The 22,739-nt window shown below is 39.0% G+C and overlaps 1 protein-coding gene across 2 annotated transcripts in view; it reads left to right on the top strand.

Moving 5' to 3' along the window:
• Positions 1-21,797, top strand: part of LOC139628831 (zinc finger protein GLIS1) — a 50,889-nt gene extending 29,092 nt beyond the window's left edge. For both annotated transcript variants that reach the window (XM_071490922.1, XM_071490921.1), the window contains 7 exons: positions 3,283-3,444; positions 8,841-8,954; positions 11,101-11,227; positions 13,310-13,466; positions 19,166-19,299; positions 19,389-19,487; positions 20,056-21,797. In XM_071490922.1, coding sequence (XP_071347023.1) covers positions 3,283-3,444; positions 8,841-8,954; positions 11,101-11,227; positions 13,310-13,466; positions 19,166-19,299; positions 19,389-19,487; positions 20,056-20,198 — 936 coding nt within the window. In that variant the 3' untranslated portion in view covers positions 20,199-21,797. The remainder of the gene's footprint in view (positions 1-3,282; positions 3,445-8,840; positions 8,955-11,100; positions 11,228-13,309; positions 13,467-19,165; positions 19,300-19,388; positions 19,488-20,055) is intronic.
• The last annotated feature ends 942 nt before the right edge of the window (positions 21,798-22,739 follow it).

Genomic DNA, 22,739 nt, shown 5'->3' with positions numbered 1-22,739 from the left:
AACTAGAAGGGCACAGACTGCCAAAACCAGTGTTTAACAACATACACCAGACTTCAGAGAAAAAAAAAATCTAATTCACAGTAAATGATCTGGATCTGCCCCAAAATTTACTTGGTTCCTCCCTGGCTCGTGCCCCTTCCCTCCACCAAGCTCCGTGCAAATCGGTTCAGTTGGTTTTGTGTAATCCTGCTGATAAACAAACAGACATGGGTGAAAACATGCCCTCCTTGGTGGAAGTAATAATGGAAACATAATTCATTTCGTAACAGAAACTTAAAGAAGACACAATATACATTCATGACGCTGAGAAAATAACACAAAACACAAACTATAACCGGAGCTTGAATTAAGTTGTGCTCAGATTTCTGCCCTTGTCAAAGATCTAAGAATCTGTTTCTATTTAGGAGCCATGTGCAATCAAGAGGGTACTTCACTTGTTTGATTTAAAAAAAAATATTATTTTAACTGCAGTAGCAACGTGGCACATGACTGCGAGACCGAATGTTCATCTGTCTTTTTTTTCAAATAATTGATACTGATGTGTTTAATTTGAATGAAACAGCTCAGTTAACATAGTAGACTCTTCATCCACAGAGTATGTGGCCCTGGTCTGTATTTTTAAGGGCTGCTTTTAACTTTTAGTTTCTTGTGCTGAGGCAATTTAAAGCCCCGGATTAATTAGTCATCATGATGTAGTGATGTTTTTTTCATGTATATATTTGTTAAAGTAAATGAGCTGTCTGACATTTACGGACTCATTAGTGAGACCTAATAAAATCCTGGAATGAATATTAGGCAGAAAGACTGTTTCCACATTTCCCCCCAGATTAGTTTAGAAAAGGATGAAACAGACTTTGTTTTTTTTATTTTTTTTTATATAAAACAGGGTGAAATTTAAAGACTAAAGCACTATTAATCCTTTTTTTTTGAGAAACAAATCCATACCTGAAATTAATCTTTTAATGTCGCTTACGGAGTTACGGGGGAATAATCTTTTCATTTCTATTTTTGTTGGCATTTAAAGAAGACTGTGATTTGCCTTCATGTCGTGCCTTTATGTTAGCAGATTACTTTTTTTTTTTTTTTAGAAACAGTTATGAGATTAATTTACATGAATCTGTTGAATTTACCACATAAGGTGAAAGAATGTTAAAAAAAATAATGGCTCCCATGATTGTCTAAACCTTCTCTAACTCCCCGTTAGTGCTGCAGGAGGTTTCAAACACAGATTGAGAAATATTCCCATTTAACCTCTGTCAGATTTGACAACGAGGCTAATTTGAAATCTCTGAGATTTGAGATTGAATGTGACAGAGTTTCTGTAAGGTCATAAAGAGCTGGTTTCTAGCCTGCGGCGTGTGTTCGCCTGCTGACTCTGATGTTTGCTCCTCGCCTGGCTTCAGTCCAACAGAAACGCTTTAACCAGAACCTACCACAGTGTGTGTGTGTGTGTTTGTGTGTGTGTGGTTTTGTTCCAATTTGCTATTACCTGAAGTTTATGATTTAATAACCTCAACTGTAAGATTTTAAATTGGGATAAATTACCTCCCTACTAGCCATTTCTGTTGGCTCGGACTTCAACATCACTCATGCATATTGTGAAACGAAATAAAATGAAATCATGTCACAGGCCAACATGGTTTCAAGATACAGAAGGGATTTGTCTATGATTTGTATGGGGGGATAAAAGTTGTGATGTTTTAATACCCTCCGGTCTCCAGAGGGAAGGTAAAACCTGGATCTGTACAGCATAAATATGTAACAGCATATGGTTGTTCCACTGTCTGTCACCGTACACAAAATTTGCAGCACAGACATATTGTATGTTAGTCAAATCAAGTGGAGTCTTTTTAGTACAAAATCACAAACAGAGGAGTTTGTCCTAAGAGGAACTTTAGAAGGCAGAGGCCTCATTTTAGCTCAGCTGAAGTGTTTTTACACAGAGCGAACACTGTGTGCTGATGTTGTCCCCATCACTTCAGTTGGAGGAGTAAAGTATGGGGCCGGTACGCTCTGTCGGAACTGCTGATTGGATAGATTTGAAGATCTCACACCTGTCTGACCTGGATTAGAGAGGCTGTGTGTTACCATCTCTGTAACTATCCAAAAATCCACTGTCCACTTGACTAGCGGGCTAGGTTTGAACTTTTCTCTAGTTATGTTTTTGTATGTTACACAACTGTTTGTGGCACTTTTTCATATGATCAACTGAGTGCAACACAAAATGTATTTTTGGAGAGGTTGTCTCCCCCTCTGTATGATGCCCAGCTTTTCACTCAGTCTGCCAGGGTGGCCATTTGGATCTGGCATAAACGCATTTGATTTCTGAGGTTTTTTAGTATAACCTGGCTCTTACAGGAATCAAAAACTAGAAGTTTATCCACACAGATCTCTGGAGCTCAGCCTGAGCGACCATCAGGTTCTCAGTCACCTCTCTTACCAAGGCCCCTCTCCTCTGATTGTTTAGTCTGGCCGGGCGGACAGTATGAGTTAGACTCCTGTTGTTCCAAATATGTTCCACTTAAGAAAGATGGAGTCCGCAGTGCTCCTGGGAAACTTCGATGGAGAGTTAGGCCTTACCCTGATCTGTGCCTCGACACAAGCTCTGCAGACAGTTCCTTCACCTCGTGGTTTGATTTTTTTGCTCTGACATAAGCTGTGAAATCTTGTATAGACAGGTGCATCTTTCCAAATCTGGTCCAATCAGCTGACTTCCCCACAGGCGGATTGAGATCGAGGAGTAGAAACATCTCAAAGATGATCAAATGTGATATTTCAGTTTTTCCTTTTTAATACATTTGAAAACATTTCTAAAACTCTTTTTTCATTATTTAATTCTGGGGTATTGAGTGTAGATTGAGTATAAGACAAAGAAATTTGACATTGTCTGAATACTTTCTGAACGCACTCTAGGCATGTGAGAATTGTTTTAAAGCAGAGTTTAAAAAATGTTACGTAACCCTCAATGCATCATCCATTTATGGGAATCATAAATGATAGTTTCTTCCAAGGAACTCAGCCAGCCCTTTATCTAAATTGGGTCCCCCAAATTGGAGGCAGCTGTAGCTCAGGTGGTAGCGTATGGTTCGTTGTTGAATTTTCCTTGAATAAAGCATTGAACTCTGAATTGCTGGGTTAAAAAAAAAAAAGCAGTTTTTTTTTCTACAAAAGCATGTTGCAAATGATAGAAGTTCACACAAGTACTGAATCACCGCAGTGTTTCTTATGAAAAAGCTAATTTATCGCTCTTTAGAGTAAGACTTTTCCTGTTTTCCCTTTCAGTTTGAGGGCTGCTCCAAGGCGTTCTCCCGTCTGGAGAACCTGAAGATCCACCTGAGGAGCCACACCGGAGAGAAACCCTACATCTGCCAGCACCCCGGCTGCCTCAAGGCCTTCAGCAACTCCAGCGACCGAGCCAAACACCAGCGCACGCACCTGGACACGGTCAGCAGACAACAACACATCAGCATCTACACCTGCCGTAAAGACCACACATTACTGTAGGACGCGTTTATAGTCTCACCTAGAATATTGCACGCACATGCAGACCACCTACGCTAGGTCTGACATTTTCAACAGGGCACAGTTTGATATTGAATGCCTTCTTTGATATTTGAAGTTACTGAGGAGATTCTCCTTGTGTCTGATCGGGTTATGAAAACGATTTTCCCCTTTAAAACCCTTCAAATCCTCCCCATATTTTCTGTTTCCATTCATGCCAACTGCCAGGGTGAACAGGAGAATAAGATTAAACAGGAGTGCCAGCATAATGTCTTTAATAAAATAGGCAGCGTAATTCAGCATCTAATAACGTCACATGATGAAACTGATGGGAAACTTCATCAGGGGATTCAGAGAAGGGGGTGGGGGGTGGAGGGGGGGGCCTTCCTATTACACTCACTATGGTCATAAATTAAGGCTTCTGCTGCAAAATAAGTTATGAAATCCACCACTGATGGAGCCCGTGAGAGAACAGAAAACTGGCTTCTTCCTTGAAATCCAGCCTTTTTAACTCAGGTCTGCTCCCGGTTGTGCTCCGGGTGCCAAATATCGTGCCAGGATTGTGGCTCTTTCCATCCATGTATGTCCGTGTCCAGTGATGGAAAGGACATTTATTCAAGTGCTGTACATTTTTTAGGCAGTTGTACTTTCCTTAAGTATTTCACTTTAAAGAGAAATGCTGGACTTTTTTACTCCTCTACATTTATGATCAGTTTTAGTTTTACTTATAAAAACTTTTATGACAAAACAAATTTGGTGGTTTGTTAAAAACCTTTACTAGTAAAACATTCCTGTTGTTGCTGCTCTTCAGTAAAATGTCTATCTGACATTTTTACATTAATACATTTACGTTAATACTGATGCATCAATGTGTGAGCAGCATTTTACGGTTGTTGCTGCTCATGGTGGAGATAGTTTTAACTACTTTATATAGAGTTAGTTAATTTAGTCCATTGGTTTCCAAGCTGGTGGTCAAGTCCTTCTAAAGGGTCACCAGATAAATCCTAGGGGTCGTGAGATGATTAATGGGAGAGGAACAAATTCAGCTACAGAAATTTCTTACTCAGATTTTTTTTTAGATAATTTTTTCCTTTTTAGGTTCCTCTTTAGGTTTTGAAAAAATGATTTAAATGAAACCATGTGAGAAGCTTTGAGGGGAAATAGTTCTCTGGTGGAGGAACTGCTAACAACCTGACAAAAGACATTTTTTTATATGAGAGGTCACCACAAAGGCTGGAAGACACTGGTTTAATGTTTAACAACATGCTCAATTTTATGTGCTTGTTGTACATTTCTTTAATATAAAATCTGATTTTATAAAGTAACTGTTAATCTGTGGAGTAACAAGGACAGTATTTCCATCTGAAATGTTGGAAGTAGAGCAGAAATATGAAGCAGTGGAAACACTCAAGTAAAGTACTTCAAAACTGTAAATAGTTTACTTACTTTACTTTACAAATCTAATACATTGTGGTATTTATCCCTGTACTTAAGGAACTGAATGATTCTTCTATCACTGTCAGGTTTGAATAAAGCTGTAAGGAACATTCACATAAAGTCTGAATAATGAAAAGTCATCACTGTAACGAACAGATGCAGCATTAATGTTAAAGGGTCGATGTCTGAATAGAGCTGCAGAGCATGAAGTGTCCTTTTCCTGAGACTACGCTTTGTTCAACATATTTCTTTATGATGCACAATGTTGTTTTAGGTAATAAGGGGACCTTAACACACACAAAATAATTTTTATTTAAAGTCCCACTCCTCCCCTCTTTCCTCCTTGTACTTCATACTCGCCTGATGTACAGCCTGGACATTCTTTAGGATTGTGAAACTGCATACCTGCTTCTATAAACCACAGTTATTTTTACCCCTGCTGACAAACGATGAGGATTTAGCAGTAATCCAGCAAATCAGATCTCTTATTACACGGATGACATGAAGCTGTACATTGCACTGCAGTGTTATAACAACAAGAGAAGAGAAAGTAAGTTTCTTCTTTTTGTGGTTTCACGCTGGCCGATAGCAGCTTTGCAGCTGCGTCACAAATTAAGAATCAGACACATCTGGCGCCATCACATCTGGCCCGGTGGAAGATTGTCTGAATGTAAGTAATTGCTGAATATAGTATAACAACCAGCCAGGAAAAGATTGGTGTCAACACAAGTTACTGGAGTTTGACAAAATATCTTGTATTGTGTTACGAATATTTGAGATTTGATGTGAAATGAGGTCAGTCTTATGCAGATGTGCCTCTACTAACAGTTTGCAGCTCACATAACTTGAAAATCAGAATTTAGAAGCAGTATTGACAGCCACCATCCACCAGTTTCTGAAAGATTTGTTTCCTAGTTTGTATTTCAGATGTGTGTACAAGACAATACTGAGTTGTTAGGTAAAGATTACCCAACAAAAATCAACAATAATGGTGAGTGTTGGCAAGTTCTCGATCAAGATAGCAAACAAAACACAAAATCTTGAAGAAAAGCTTTGTTGGTACGATTCTGACACACACATTTGAACACTGACATTTATTTTCTGGACAGTTAACAATCTTACGAAATGGCATAATCACTTTACATGGCATTACTCTGAAAGATTAGAAAGACAGTAGAGCTCAGTACTTCGTTCAGAGTTGATCTGTTTAGACTCAGGGAGCCCTGAGTTGGTCTCCCAGGGAATATTGTTCAGAAATAGTTTGGAAAGAACAAGATATTGCCCAATTCTTGCCAGCATGTAAAGTTAGGCACTGTGGAGGAGTCCTTGCTCTGGAGCAAGATCTACAGTATGTCTACTTACATGCCTGAAATTTAAAATGTTCGAATTTCATTTCTTGTGTAAAGAATTACACAAACAGATAAAAAAAGAGAGACAACGAAACCGTACAGTGGAAAACAACACAACATAGCTGAAAAGGTGAAGGCCGATGCAACAGCTTATTGCATCTACTCTTTCTTCAAAACACAAAAGTAACATCAGATGAAGTTTCTGGTATATTAACACCATATCAATACCACTTTTCATTTAGTTATTCACATTCTTTTAAACTTACAAATTCCCCTTTCAGTTCCTCACTACAACTGTTCCACGAATTCACCATAAATATGAAATAAATCACTGCTGTTCCCTTGTTTCTCAAAAATACACATGCACATTCTCTCATTTTAAACAGCTTTTTGGATACAACTCATTTCCTTTTGACCCAAGACATGATTTATGCTGTTTTGAAACCTTCCATCCCTTTGAATTTTAGAGCCATTGGTTTAATGAGCAACGGATTAGTTGGTTCAGAATATTATCGTTGCTGTTACCGTTATTTATTTATTTATTCTACTTGCGTTGTTCAGATCTTGGTACTTAAACCTACAAGATTCTGTACATGTGTTTCCATGAACACTTAATTCACTCCACCTGTTTGAATAGTCAGAAATGAAAAGGGGAAAAAATCTGTAAGGAATTAGATTGATGGAAATGGCCTCGTTAACTCATCCTAACTCACAGCTTTGATGAAATTGTGAAATACAAGCAACGCGGCCTCAGTAACAGAAAACAGCTTTTTCCTTTTTCTGCTTTTTAAGTTTAATGGTGTTAAAACATCTATATATGTGTACTGATTTTTTGGGGGTTTTTTTGTGTGGAATATATTCGACTGCAAACCAGGTGAAGATAAATGTATATAATATATCCCATACAAAAGTTTGACGTGTACATGATGTACATGTAAAATTAAAACATATATAAAATTATATATGAAACTTATTAGAAATTGGAACTTCTTCACATATTGACATCTATGTCTAGCCCATACAAAATTTTACTTTCATTGTATGTAGGCTTATGTATACTTATTTCTAGACATATAGAAATAAGACCACTTTCCCAGAATGGGAAGACAGACATGTTTAAAATTAATTAAAAAGGAAAACATATATAAACATATAGAATTGTTATGTATGCTGTTTTAATAAACTTACACAAATAGATTAAATATACATTGTTAACATGCATGCTTCCAACATGTTATACCATCTAAAAATTCATCATAGATATTTTTAGTATATGTGCATATACAAATTTTACCATTATATATATTATAAACAAATATCTACATATATCTAGAGGATGTGTATATGGGATAATAACATATCCCCTTATAGGTGATAAATATGGCAACATCACTCTTGATAAAGGAACATACGTACAGGTTACATGTTACATTTCAGTAAGGAAAATGTTGTGCAAACATCAAAAAATGTGCTTTCTTTGATTCAGAAGACTTTGCTTTGCTCTGATTTTTGCACAAAGGCTGGCTGCTGATTCACAGTTTACCTTATGAATGAGCTGATTTATGGCTGAACAGGAGAAAATAAATCTGAGCTGCTCCTCTTAACTCCTCTCTCTCTTCCTCTCTTTAAGCCTGCAGACAAAAGGTAAATATGCTCCATTCTCAGATCACGTTATGTAAAATGTTGACACGATATACATGTCCATCCTGTCACTGTTAGTGTGGTTCTCACGCTAAAACAGCCGCATTTACAATATTTATCCTGTAATACACAACACTACTGTACACAGTATTAACACCTGTAACCCATCTGGATGGGCCTCGGCCAAACTTGTCCTGTTATGTGTAAACACTATTATATTTTATGTTTGACATCATCAAGAGTGACTGTGTTAACTTCATCATGTGGTGAATGTTGTGACACATGAAGTCCTGAAGTTGTGAGAATCTGTTTTTGGTAAAGACGACAACATGAAGTCTTAAGTTTTGTGATATTTGCACAGTACCGAGTAGAGGGATCAGCCTGTACCACTTTATAAACCATAATCCTAAAACCTTTACATATCCTTTTAAAAATGCCATTGATGTATTGTGTATTTCTGGGTTTATTTTGTTGTTTTGTGGCTTATTTCTTCTTGCTGAGCTTGTTTTCTAGCCGCTGAAATGGAGCTCGACGGCAGAAAATGTTTCAGTGATTTGAAACACTAACGGTAAATAACAGGTTTTGCTCTCAGTCCTTGAGTATCAAGGGTAACATGAGAAATGCAGTAAATCAGTAACATAAGTACTGAAGTAGACAAGGCTGGTGGAAAAGATATTGCAAAATCTGTGCGATAGAGATTCGATTGTTCCTCTCGCAGAGCGCACTTGACTCGTACCTGGACCACAGTGTCTTTGAACCCGGGAAGAGATATTACAGGACGCAATAACACAATAAACTTCACAGACTGATGATATATAACAGGGGATGAGAAGCCAGCACTGCAATTTATTTTCATTTTATTTTCATTTCCTTTGTCTCTCTCACGGCCTCTCGTTGTGGTTTCCTTCACAGAAGCCGTACGCCTGTCAGATCCCGGGCTGCACCAAGCGCTACACCGACCCCAGCTCCTTACGGAAACACGTCAAGGCCCATTCAGCCAAAGGCCTCCAGGAGAGAGAGGTCAAGGTACCAACTGCAGTCACAGTTTTTGCATGTCGGACATTTAGCCGAGAGCAGAATATGATCGTCAGCATCAGAGACACAGCTCTTTAATAAAACCTCCCCCTGCCTCTAAAACTAGATTCAATTAGACTCTATTAGATTAGATGTGGTGGACCAGCAGCAGCAGCAGTAGTGTGGTTTAGAAAAAGTGGCTGTGAATAAAATATAGCGAAAGAAGCAAAAGGAGGGGTTTAAATAAACTATTTTATTTTTTAAAGCAACTTTTGGGGCTTTTTGAAGCTTTTATTGGAGAGTGGTACACAGCTGGACTTGAACCAGAGAGCTTACGATTACATGGTCAGCTTCTTCAAACCCCACGCCTCCAGGACGCTCCATAAACCATGGGAACATTTCTTTACTATTTAATGACCACGTTGTTTTGCTACTGGACCTCAGCTACATCTGCATCAATGTTGTCTGGAAATAACTTTATTTAGCTGCGTTCATTGTCACTGGATGGTGAAAAAGCTGTTTCAGAGACGTTTCTGCCCCAATAAAAGTAAAATCCTTTTGGGAAGATTTTGGGAAGATTGTAACATTGAAAGATATTGAAAAAAAAAAGCATAAAACATTCTTAGGTTTAGCCTTAAGTAGTTGATCTCTGCCTTCAAAAGAAATGAATGGTTAGAAATTTACTGAACTTTCAGAGTCACTACCAGAGCTGAATAATTACATAAATCAAGTAGTGAGTGAGAACAAATATACTAATGAAGGCATCTATATTGAGAGGTGGAGAACTGTGGTGGATGTTACAGGTTCAGTTTGAGAATTTCATGAAGAGGCAGCATTTAGCACACACATTAGTTTGTGAGAGAAAAATTAAAAGAGATCCTGACGGTGTCGAGAAAAAAAAAAAGAGTCTGGTGAAGTGAAGGAGCAAGACTCAGAGAAGGAAATGCAAAGAGCTCCTCTTTTGAAATCCTCCTTGATTTCATTTTCTGAGTCCCACCTGATCAAAGTCAATATCCAGTGTTCGCACAAGTGAGGTAGTTTGTTCCTTTTCTTTAACCTTAAGGCTCAAAAAGTATATTATTCTTCCAAAAACGGGGGTTTACAGCAACGTGGATTCAAAAACTTGATTTCTCAGAGGTCAGTGGTTGTGGGTAACACACTGTCTCCATGAACATCTCCTGTTCCTCAGAGAAAGAGATGGAGATCATCATCTGCAGCAGCAGCAGCAGCAGCAGGAGAGAGGAAGCATGTTTGTGATTCAGTACGATGAAATACAACAAAACAAAGTATTACACACACTCCCTGGAAGTCAGAATAGGGAGCCTATTGTTCAGCGTTATCTGGGCCTTGTTTGTTTTCTATGGACCATGAGTGACACTGGGGCTTTGTGTGTATTCCCATGCCTTGTTTGGTTTAAACACAACCACGTGTGCTTGTTAGTTGTGACATGGCTAACACGCCCTGTGCTGCAGTAAATCCTGTGGGGCTTAATGGGACTTTGAAATATCAAACAAGTACTTCATAAAACGCCTTACGGTTATACATTTCTCTTAGCTGATGTGTCACAGCTCTTGAAGTTTGCATCTTCATAAACACTGGTTTGAGCAGACATTTTTCGCTGGTTATTCATTCCCCTTTTGTGGTTCCTGGGTGTCCTTTGCGAGCTTCTTCTGAGTCCTGGAGCTGTCGATAAATTGTTTTGGAAAGTCCTGGGGGATGCTCTGTTAACGCTGCATAATAAAGTAAATTGTCTTCCCTTAACTTTGTTAGAACATTTTGGAATAAAGATTGCCTAACAAGATTTCTGGAGTTTGTACTTGAAGAAGCTGGATCGCAAGACAAAACAAGAACCAGGCATCTGGTGCAAGCATCATTTCTATGAAAAATGAACAGTAGAAAACCGCCTGCAGGAGCTCACTGTGTTTTCAATTGATCTACTGTATGTAATCAAAAGAGAAGTGAATACTTTAAAATCTAGCTCATGGAACAGCAGAAAAAAAACCCCAACTGGAAAACAACTAAGCTACAGCTTCAACATAATCATTTTCATCCCTACATCCAGGCAGGCAAATGCACACGCTCACCAATGTGAAAACATGACACAAAATGTGCCGTATAACACTTCTCTACGAACGTCTGTATTCTCTCTTATTGACAGGTTCAAGTGCACACGATGCTGGAGTCAGACATCTTGAGCGACTGTCTGGCGAGGCAGCATCTCCACAGCTCTGCCCCCTCCCACCAAGGAAACAGCTCCCCTTTACCGGGCTTAGATGACTTCACAGGTATGCAAAGATGAAACAGTAGCAGAAGCAGTGGAAATCTATGTTTAGCCTCCAACACCTCTCTGGAAAATAGTAAAAACAAAGAAAAGGGTAATTGGCCAAACACCTGGGCTGTTAAGCTGTCTCTTTAATTTCCTCCCATGGCCTCATTTGCTCCTTTTCCTCTCCCTCCTCTCCCATTCCTGCGATGATAGCTCATCATGCCAGTGTTTACCTTGTCCAATTACCGGGCACTGACTGCGGGCAAGTTGGCCCTCTCCCCGCTCGTCCTTCAGCTTCTCCAAACCAGTTTTCCAGCCAAGCTCTTTTTCTTTCCCTTTCAATGGCTGAACCGGGATCAAGAAGCTGTCAGGTACATTGAGGCTCAGTTGGCAAAGGAGAGCAGAGAGTGTCCAGGAGAGCTGTCCATGTCTATTACTTCAGACTACTTGCAGTTTTACCCAGAAGACTTTGAGGGAAAAGCCTCAAACAGCACACTACAAGCTATGTTTATCCAGGGTGAAACAAGCATGTCAGTGTTTAATTTTGAAAATGTCCCAAGAGGACTTTGTCCTTATCAGAAAGGGCCAAATGTTAGAGCCTGAGACCTTATGTATATACCTGTGTATGTACACCACTTTACTTATGTTGGATGTAAGGTGACATGTCCTATCATCGTCAGCGGCCCGTAAACTTAAAGTCAAAACCAAGTGATGAAAGCCCTGCTGAGGGCAAGGGCAGGAATATGTGTTACACTTTCATATGACTACACCACCAAAAGCTATGTTTTTAGCATCAAATACTCACCCCTGTCAGCTAGATGCGAGCTGTTACAATGGATTTATGTGGTTATCAGTTTAAATAAAAATTAGAAAACATTTATGAAATTGATCTCTTTCAATATTATCAGTTTCTCCTTTGTCCATTTGTGCACTCAGTGTGTTTACATATACTCATACTTTCGCCAAAAATTGCTGTAATATGACTAAATATAGCTTCTGTTTCTTGCTAGCATTGTTAGTCATTAGCTTTAAAAGATTCTTGCTTTAGTCCTGAAAGGATTAGTCGATTGATGAGTTGTTCAGCATCAAATTAGCTGATATATCGTAATAATGAGAAAATAAGCAATCTGAATTTGTACAAACATTGTAAGTATCTTTTGACATTTTCTAAACTGAAATTAATTACTTAAAAAACAATCGGCAGAAATAGTAAATTAATGCAGAACACACTTTGTGATGATAGGTAAACATCATAATTTAACTTCTGCACAGTGCCATACCACAAAGAGAAAAATGAACAAGACTCTTATTTCTATGAGCCTACAGTGAATACTGGCCTCAAACTGGTCACTCGGGAAGCTGTCAGTTAGGAGTCCAAAATCAAACGCATGTTCATTCATTACTCTCTGTATAATGGACATGCAACAGTTTTCTTGGTAGGAGATGTAAATTGAGATTTCAGACTCTCACTCATCATTATTTTGCAACATCGCTGACAGATGTAGTGAGATTTTAAAGAAATTAAAGCAGTTCAGTTCCAAAAGGGAGCAGAGACTTTATTAACAATATGTTGTGTGGCTCGCTTCATATGTTTAGGTAAGTAGCTACAGCAGTTCTTTGAAAACTAGCATTGTTTATTCATTATATATGTTTTTACTGGCCTTTAACAAACTCCATTTCCCATAAGCCCTAGACGTTTGCAGGCTAAACATCAATGCACATACTTACCTTCATCTTCATCTATAATAATACATCAGAATTTGTTTGTTGATTATATTTTGTATCAATAATCATAATCAGTAAGCAACAAGCGTCTTAAGTTGCCATATAAATGTCATAAAAAGTCTAATGTTAATGATAGTGGGGTAGAAATATAAAGTCACAATCATATTTATGCCACATTTGGCTGTAAACACAGGTGTTTAAAACAAACTGAGCTGATGTTTTTCCTGAAACTGTGTCACTGTTGTTTTCTATTGTAACGACTGTAAATCTGCACAAACCTCCACACAGGAGCAACCTTTTGCAAAAGTTTTCATGTGGCGGTGCACACTCATACATGTAGTGAAATAATCCTTTCATATCTACGTCTCTGTTTCAGGTGTGTACTCAAACAGCGGCACCGTCCACAACAGGGGGACTTCAGAGTTTCTCCCTCCACCAGCAGACACCAGCTCCAGGTATCAAGGCTTAGAGGGAAACTTTGACGCCAACAGCCCGATATCCTCACTAACAAGCCCAGGCAGCATGAGAGAGGGGTGAGTTAAAAAAGTTAATAATATTTGTACTCAAAGCTGCCCGTAAACACATGAGCTTCTTCGTCATTGGTTACATCTGGCTGCTAGATGTTAAGTGCCTTGCTCAATGGCAGCCCAACAGTCATTTTTACAGAATTATTTTTCCCATTTTGAAATTATGGGTTCTACAGAGTGACAGCACCAATAAGAAAAATGACTTTTCAAATCATGAGATACAGCTGTTTAACAATAAGAGACATAACAGATATTTATATATATATTTTAAATATGTTTTATTTTCTTCTGTGTCATTCATTGCTTTTATTTCCTGGAAAGCAGAATACTTTAATGATACTTAATGATGTACCCAGGGGCAAACTTAAATGGTCAGTTCATCCATATAAAAAAAAACAAAAAAAAACAAAACATAAAACACATTTTCCTGCTCACCCCTAGTGGGGTCTGGCAAGGTTTTGCGTTATCTGATGCTGGGACTTCTGCTGCCAGCCCAATACAATAGAGCTGAATGGGATTTCATTTGAATTTGGCAGTTTTCATTTGGAGCTATTTTCTACTGGAGATAAAAATAGCAAAAACTGACCACAATTTTCTGCTCCTCGCTGCATGTACAATCTTCTCTTACAGTAAAGGACTGCATTTTTGGGTATTCGCCCAAAACTCTGTTGCCTTTTTATGTCTCCTAAATGTATGAAAATGCATTTTCCGACTCTGCTGTGCATTGAAGCATTTTTAAACTGCTCGACACTTCTGAGCAGTCCCTCCCTGTACTATGTCAAACCCCAAAATCCCATTTCAACCTCAAATACGTGGACACCATCAAAGCCCTGTTTGGATGTGACTCTTAAGATTTCGCAGTCACTTTGCTTCGCCTCTCTTGTCTGGAAATCACAGGGAGAGCGATGTGAGCTTATGCATTCTTGAATAAACCAGAGACATTATCACCAGAGATGGAGTTATGGCTTTGTGGTTGCACTGATTGGGTAGTTGGAGGCCACAGAACTTATGTGTACTGTAAACTGAGACAAATTTTGTCTGCCAAGTATAAAAGTAGAAGTGAGACTAAAAAGATACAGCTGAAAGCCTCCAGGGCTGCAGTTTCTGGACAATATGGCCTCAAATCATTGGTCATTGAAGGTTTGCCTGCAAACCAAGTTTTATTGTCACAACAGAAACAACAAAGACAGTATATCCAATAAAAGAAAGTTGATAAGGGCCAAAATAACATTTTTGTGGTTTAATAAATGATATAAAATCTTCACATATGATGCACATACTTTCTTGTGAATTGTGTTCCTCTCTGAACACAAATTCAAACATATAAAAGGCTGGAATACTTGATTTTGGTAAGATTTCAGATAGTCCTTTAAAACATTGACATATAATCTCCTCAAATTAAGAAATTCCTCACGCAAGGTCCACCACCTGGAAAAATTTACAGAACTTTCAGCTGCATTTCGTCATCTTCATCCACTGACAAGATTCACTGGAAAGCTCTGAAAATTTTCCAGTGAGTGAACCTTGTGCCAGGATTTCTGTAAACTTAAAAAAAAAAAAGATGTTATGATATTAGTAAGGAAGATGCATATTACATATTATTATTTATGTAACACTGTGTTTGTACACTGCTCAGAGCTTGAAAAGGGCCTTGGAGATCCTGGAAAGTTGTTTTGATGTTTAAATCTGGTTTAAATCTTGTTTGAACATTTATGGATTTGGATGTCCTTCAAAACACTTTATTTCAAAAATTGCATAAAAGATACCAAATGCTCTGAGATGATGAGGAAAAAAACATTCATGGAAACTGACCTTGATGGAAAGACTGTTTTCAAAATTCAGATCATGTTAAAGAATTTAGATAGATAGATAGATAGATAGATAGATAGATAGATAGATAGATAGATAGATAGATAGATAGATAGATAGATAGATAGATAGATAGATGCAGTATAAACACCAAACTTCAAGTAGATACTTCACTTCTATCACCTGCAGCAGCATTACACCTGGATTTCTTGACTTAAGAAGATCCTGTGTAAGTCCTTTAATTTGATGTTCAGGTAAGAGTTGGGGTATCTCTCTGTGTGTGTGTGTGTGTGTGTGTGTGTGTGTTTTCAGGACATATAACTGTACTTGCCTTAACGCAGCGTCTCTCTGCCTCCATTGCCTCAAAGCTTGCAGCCAGAGCTTCCATGAAGCTATGCACAATCTGTCCATTGATGTCTCTTTATAGAGACTGAGGATGTCATAGAATCCCACTGGTGCCCGCAGTACACCACGGCCTGCCAAAGCCAATACCAGACAAGCACTTGTTTTTCCCCCAAATGACTTAGCGAGACGTTAAACACGTGAAAGTAAATTATCTTTGCCTCACAGCACCGCCGGCATCAAGCTCTGACCTCATAGCCAGGCGCGTGTTTACTCTGGCTGAGACCAGCCATTTTTGATGTCTTTTAATTATTTAATACTTCAGGGATTCAGAGGCCCGCACCGAGGCTTGTCCATCAGCAAGTATTTGTGATGTGCAGTGTTTGTATGTTTTGCGGTCAGGGGAAGGGGAGACGAAGAGCTGGATGGGCTTTTTGGAGCGGCGTGTCGCTCAGATACAGGCACAGTAACGGGGGATGGCTCTTACAGAAACACTATTATACAGTTTGAAGGAAAGAGGAGTAATGAAGTTTACTTTGCAGAAGCTCCGAGTGACATTGGATCCAAATAACTGGTTTAACTGAAATGTTTGACATGTCCACATAGTTCTTGCTGCTCTGACGTGCAATAAGTTCTCTAAGCGCCTAATTGGTATCACCTTAGTTCACATTAAATCTCCATCTGCATTATATACATTCAACATGATCCTCTGTGATCCAGTAAATCTATATTACAGAAATACTCAGCAGCTTCTCCTCTGCCAAAACTGAAAATAGATAAGTTTTGCGTGCACAAGCTGGCACCTTTGGTAAACCTACTCATCCCCTCCTCTGATCCAGCCCAAGTATGCTGCTATTAAAAAGCAGCCGTGGATTAAGGCAGGGGCTGCAGTATAAAGAGCATATAAACATAAGATCTTGAATTCTGCAAGCAGGATTCCTCTCATTCCAGATATAAGAAGGGCAGCTGGCTGTAGTTAGTTGGAAAGAAAAAAAAAAGTGAGTGATGAGGGGGTTTAGCTGGTAAAATATGATCAGAGAAACAGTTTCCTGAGGTTGTGCTGACAGGCGCTCCCTGAGGCGTGGGCTCTCTGTTAAGCTCATGCATCTGAAACGTTCGGGCACACCGGCCACAAAACAGCAGATCGACCCAGCAGGGCCACGCACGGCACGACTCAGACATCCCAGCTATGTTGTTGCAGTGTCGCAAGAATGTAATCCGTGGAGCAGACGGTTGTTTATAGTTAAGGTCAGCAGCGCTGGTTCAGGGGCCACTGAGGGGAATCCAGAGAAGTGTTGAATTCTTGGGGCTCATAGTCATTGCGGCACATTCATTTCAACAGTCATACTATATCAAAGCCCACTTTGTTTACATAATCCTATACAAAGCCTGGGTTTTATTACCTTGGGAAGCCACGGCCATCTGTAACTTATATCAGTTTGGGTTTCAAAAAATCCTTCTGATTAATTTTGGCTTTTATTGTGTTTCTCCACTGAAAGCATAGGCTGTTAAATTAAATGTAATAGCATTTGACATGGGAAATGGGTAATAAAGAGACCTGGGGATGACAAATGATAGATATGTAAAGAAATCTCCGATCATTTTCTTTTTTTATAGCTGGTAAGATGCGTATATAGAAGGCGCATGGGCCAGCAGCCATCAGTATCTCTGACAAGGCTTGGGTTGTTTATGAAGTCCTCTAAAATCCTTCCAGCAGAAACCAGGGCCATTTGGCTCTCTGGGGACCAATATCCTACAGTACATCATCGAGGAGAGTTCTCAGGCCACATGAAATTCTGAGAGCGAGCTCTTTGAAGGAGGGAGGAGGAGGGGGACTCAAATACCATACTGGGGGTTTTCAGCTGCATATCTCCTTGGAGAGAGATTTGACCGCCTTTCTTTCTTCTTGTCGACTTGGCTCCACTGACTCATTCGTTTCCATGTTGAGTCAGAGTGTTTGTGCACAGTCAGCACATTCTTGCAGTGTAGCGCTGGATACAGCTACGGACAAAGCACGCCCACATTTACCCCCCCTGAGGTGGAAGCGCTTACTTATATAAACTGTACTGTTTGTACACGATGTGAAGTATTTTCATGTTTGTGTCTGATAACAGCTGCGTCCACACTGACAGATAATGGTTATCTGCCTAAACTTACTGAAGAATTCTTGGTCTGGGTTTGATTTTATCAGTGATTTGTGTTCAAGTTTTCCTGAAAACAAGTTTTAAATACCTATACATATTGAAAACAATACCATCAAAGCTGTTGCTTAGTGGCTTAAATTAATTGGACCCTACTTTAAGTTTGATTTACCTTGAAACCAACTATTTACTTTTTAAAAATGCCTTTCTTGAATTGATAGCACTGTTTTTGTTAATATCTTTTTACATCATGATCCATATATTATATCCTGACAAAGTGATGAATTGATGAACTGATGGCTCTGCCCCTTTAACCAGATGGTTAACATTTAAAGGGCTCTTTCTGGCCCATGCCCCATCCCTTTGGTGCAAATCAGTTCAGGACTTTTTGTGTAATCCTGCTGACAAACAAACAAACAAACATGGTGAAAACATAACCTCCTTGGCAGAGGCAAAAATAACTATGGCAGATTTACCATTTAAATATGTAGTAACTTCTGAAACAATGCGTCCTTGATTTCAGACAGTTCGGAGAGCTAAAGGATCTAACCTTACAGTTTTAGAAGTTGGTTCATTGCTGTCTCCTGCTGACTTTTTAATGCTTCATGTGGATTTATTGTAAAATGAGAAACCTGTAAAGGGGTCTGAAAAATGCCCTTTATGGCTGCATACTGTACATGATATCACGCCAAAAGACTGAGGCTAAAGCTAAATGACCAAGGCAAGAAGCCAGCATCGTCACCTGTAATGATCTATTTAGAAGACATTGATCTTGTATAATATTATTAGCTTGATAAAGAAAGTGTAACATCAATCTGTCACTTTGTTCTAACATAACCCTGTTCAGCTGATTAGCTAAACATTGTGCTAGCAAGAGATTGGAGTTACACTTTTTTGTCATATTTAAGTGTCTTTCATGTAATGCTGCAACAGAAGTGGCTGTTAGGATCAGGACTACCCAGTGTGTGTAACATTATCTCAGACATATCTCAAACTAGTTTGACCGGAGTTGCTGTAGTGTAAACTTTTCCAAATCCAGGTTAGTCTATCAACTTTAGCCTAGAAACTCTCACACTGTCAGGAAATACAAGGCTACACAATGGATGGTCTATTGTGACTGGTGCTTTTTTTTTTTTTTTTTTAAATATAACCTGTACAGACACAAAATATAAGTAGTATGAAACACCACCGGCTACAGCTCCTAAAGGTAAGCATGCTAATGTCTGCAGCTTATGTTAGAGCATTCCTTCTCATCTAACCCGATGTCAAGCTTTTCCTTAATGTTTGAAGCAACAGAATTTATGAATGAAACATAAATTGATACATTTAAATGTTCATCGTGGTTGTATTCGGTTTATCACATTACTACGGAGTACGGAGTAATTCAGCCTCTTGGTATTGTGTTGCCAACAGGAACAGGCCGACAGCGTTGTTCATGGCCGCTGACGTCAGCCCAGTGAGCTCGTCATCAGACAGAGCCGACGTCCGGCTGCAGGGCTACCAGAAAACCTACAGCCACCAACAGCAGGTTTTCTCACAGCAGCAAGGTACTGTCAGCATCGGCAGCCTTATCGTGTCAATATGAGCCTGGTTTTGTTCTTGGCATCCATCATCATGTCCTCTGTGGTTCTCCAAGGCTGTCTGTACGGAGAAGGAAAGGTGGTTCAACCCGTCAACGATGGAGGCTTTGAACCCGCCAGTTACTTCACTAACCCCTCCACCTCTCACTCCACAGGTAAAAGTGCTCATGGACAGCAACCACATGTCATCCCTGGGGGGATGGGAGGTGGGGGGAGGGGTACAGAGATCTGTCTTTACCCCTTTTTTTTATTCCTTACACACCTATGTCAGTTTTCCTCTTTACAACCGAGTGCAACATTATGAATGTCTTCCGTTATCCCTATATTTAAATGAGTGTAGCTGTTCAGAGCAACTTTGAACACGTGTGACTGAAATCGTTTTCAGATGGAGTCATTTCAAAGGGCATGCAAACTACTTATTTTCTAACATAAGCCAGCCCTCTAGGACTGGACGAGCTTCATGGATTATCCTGTTTGTGTTTCCACTGGCCTGTTAAACTCCCATTGTGCACTGATTGATTGACTGGGCAACAAGTCTTCTGGAATTTTTCTCTTTTTTTAATTAAAAAAAACAAAAACAAATACACAAAAAAGGTGTAATAGTTCACTTGCAATGAGCTCTTTGCAGGTTGATTATTATTATAACTACAAGTCCATTCTCCTTGACATGAAAACAAAGGAGCTGTTGGAAAAAGAAATCAATTCTCTGTTTTTCTCCCTCAGGGTTTGACTTGCTGCAGGACCTGCAGGGCCAGGCAGGGGGCGGTTACTCCATGTCCCCCTGCCCAGACGACAGCTTCCTCTTCCAGGCAGGAGGCGTCGACCGCTGCCTCAATCAGATCTACTCCATCTACCTGGACTCATGATGACAGCCCAGAACAAGACACAAAATCTCAATCACTTTGTTTTCCCAAGGACAACATGCAGCATGAACTATACGTGACAGACAATCACATGCACAAGATGCTGTATATTAAAATCTGAAGTTGTTGTCTTGACAAACGTGAAAAATATGACAGCAGGAGTTTTAACGGTACAAACTACAGCACAAAACTTCTGAGAGGCAGAGCTGTGGGCAAAGCGGCAAACATATAGCAAATAGCCAAAGAAGAAATCTGGTCAAATTATAGATGTAAATAGCAGTGACTTTTTTATTCGGAGATGACCACAGCTTTTGCGATCTGGATAGAATGAGCTATATGCTTCATTTGTTAGTTTGATCTCTTGGATAGTCAGGTAGCTGGCTCTCTGGCTCTGCCACTGATGGTAGACTTCTGCCTCCTCAGCAGCTTTACCAGCAGGAAATGTTAAAACAACAATCTCTGAATGAACAGAATGGGATCTTATAATGCAGTGGTTCCCAGCTGGGGGTCAATAAATAAATCTGGTCAAAAGATGAAAAGACATAGTTCAACATACAGTAGTTCTGCTTCACAAATCCTGCACATTTTTCTGTATTTTCTCTGCTTTTGGCTTTATTTCTATAATATATTGAAAAGTTTTATTTTCCTGTTTTGGGTCTCGACACAATTCAAATGAAAAGAATAGCACTTTTGGTTCAGCTGCTCACAACTCAGTACTGTATGTAAGGTGTGACGAGTGATCCCAAGAAGCTTTATTTTAAATGTCACAAGCCAAACAGGTTGGGAACCATTAAGTTCTCTAGCAGTCAAAGCTCTTAAAGGAATAGTTCAATATTTTTATGTTTATTTGATTTTTTGCTGAGACTTAGATGAGAAAATTGAGCCCACTCTCAAGCCGATATGGTACATATGAAGTTACAGGCAGCAGCAGGTTAGCTTAGCTTGGCAAAAAGACAGGAAAACAGGGGAAACAGCCAGCCTGGCTCTGTCCAAATGTAACAAAATCACCCCACCGACAACTAAAAAGCTTTCAGATTGGTGCATTATATCTTGTTTGTACCAAAGATAAAGTGTAAAAATGACAGTGTGTCATTTTCCAGGAGGATTCTGTGATAAATTTGTCAGGTGTATGAAGATCTGACCTGCTGACTGCAGGAGAGTGGAGTGTACAGTAAACTGTAGCAGTGCTGCCCCCATGTGTCTGAATGAGCGTACGCTGCATTCATGATATATGCTACAGCCTTGTGGACTGAGAGGCGCCAACAAATAAGTTTGAATATGTGTAATCTAACAACAATCAAGACGGAAACATAATCAATCTCCTTTTTTATATCGTCTCTCGTTGCTTCAGCACAGCGTCTTTATGTTTGTTGTACAGTTTCTATCAGTGTTATATTCATCGAGGGAGGTGTGCATTGTTTACAATAAGTTCTCTGCACTCTTTTCTGTCTCACCACAGAGACTTTAAGAAAATGACCAACCAGAAAATGTTTACACTGATTTTGTAGCAAGTCAGAGATGTCTTATTATTGTCGTTGAACAGTGTATAGACTGTATAAAAATGCACCTGTCTTTTATATCTAAATAAAAACTTTGTTTGTATATGTTTTTCGTGTGTTGGTCATAGGGCGTTGATTTTTGATGTAGATTTGATTAATCTCTCATTTATTTTCTTGATTAATCAGTCTATTATTAAGAAACTGTAGGTTTCAAATTTCAAATTTTAACAGAATACCAGCTTACAACTCAAAGACACTGTCATATATGACAAAGAAAAGTTGCAAATCCTCACATTTGAGGGGCAGGAATCTGGAATTTTGCATGAACTGTGAGTTAAAATGAATAGTTTTTCAAAATAATTCTCTTCCAGTGTGTAGGATAAGTTTGGAACTGGTTTATCTTAGTCATGTAGTCATTTAAAACACATAATTGTACAGTAGAGGGACATCATTATGTCATTATGGTCACATTGGTGTCATTATAAACTGAAGGTCCTCGTCTCTTCTGAGCTTTTAGAGATTTAAATAGTTATTAGTTACAGAACATGGTAGAAAATGAATACTATACATATGAATGTAATGTTTTTCCATTATCATTGGTACCTAGTTGCAGGTTACGCTAAATAATGGTGTGAATGTCCATATTCCAATACTGTTTTATCATGGTTTATGTTTATTTAATGTGTACCCTTAAACCTAATCCCCAACCCCAGGTGTAGGCTGTTTCTGAATATGTGGTTAAGCCTTATTTATTAATTATTATTATTAATTTATATATTTTTTCCACATTATTATTTCTTACTTATTGAAAAGGTAACTGAAGTAGAAAATATCAGAAGCTTTAAAATGTTTTTTTTAAATGTTCTTGTCACTTTTTTGTTGTTATGTTATTTGTGTTGCCATGCAAGGTTCTGATCACATTGTCATGAAACATCTTGAAAACATGACAGTTTGTGACTTGGTGGTGGAGGCTGCACACTGACTGATAATCAAGAAAGGAGGGAATCCGTGATTTAACCTGAGTATTTTTCGGTTTCAGGAGAGA

Source organism: Trachinotus anak, unplaced genomic scaffold, assembly GCF_046630095.1.
Source record: "Trachinotus anak isolate AG129_WGS33_773 ecotype Australia unplaced genomic scaffold, CSIRO_AGI_Tana_v1 ptg000012l, whole genome shotgun sequence".
NCBI lineage: Eukaryota > Metazoa > Chordata > Actinopteri > Carangiformes > Carangidae > Trachinotus > Trachinotus anak.
Note: the sequence above shows the minus strand (reverse complement) of the source record. Positions and strands in the feature narration are given on the sequence as shown.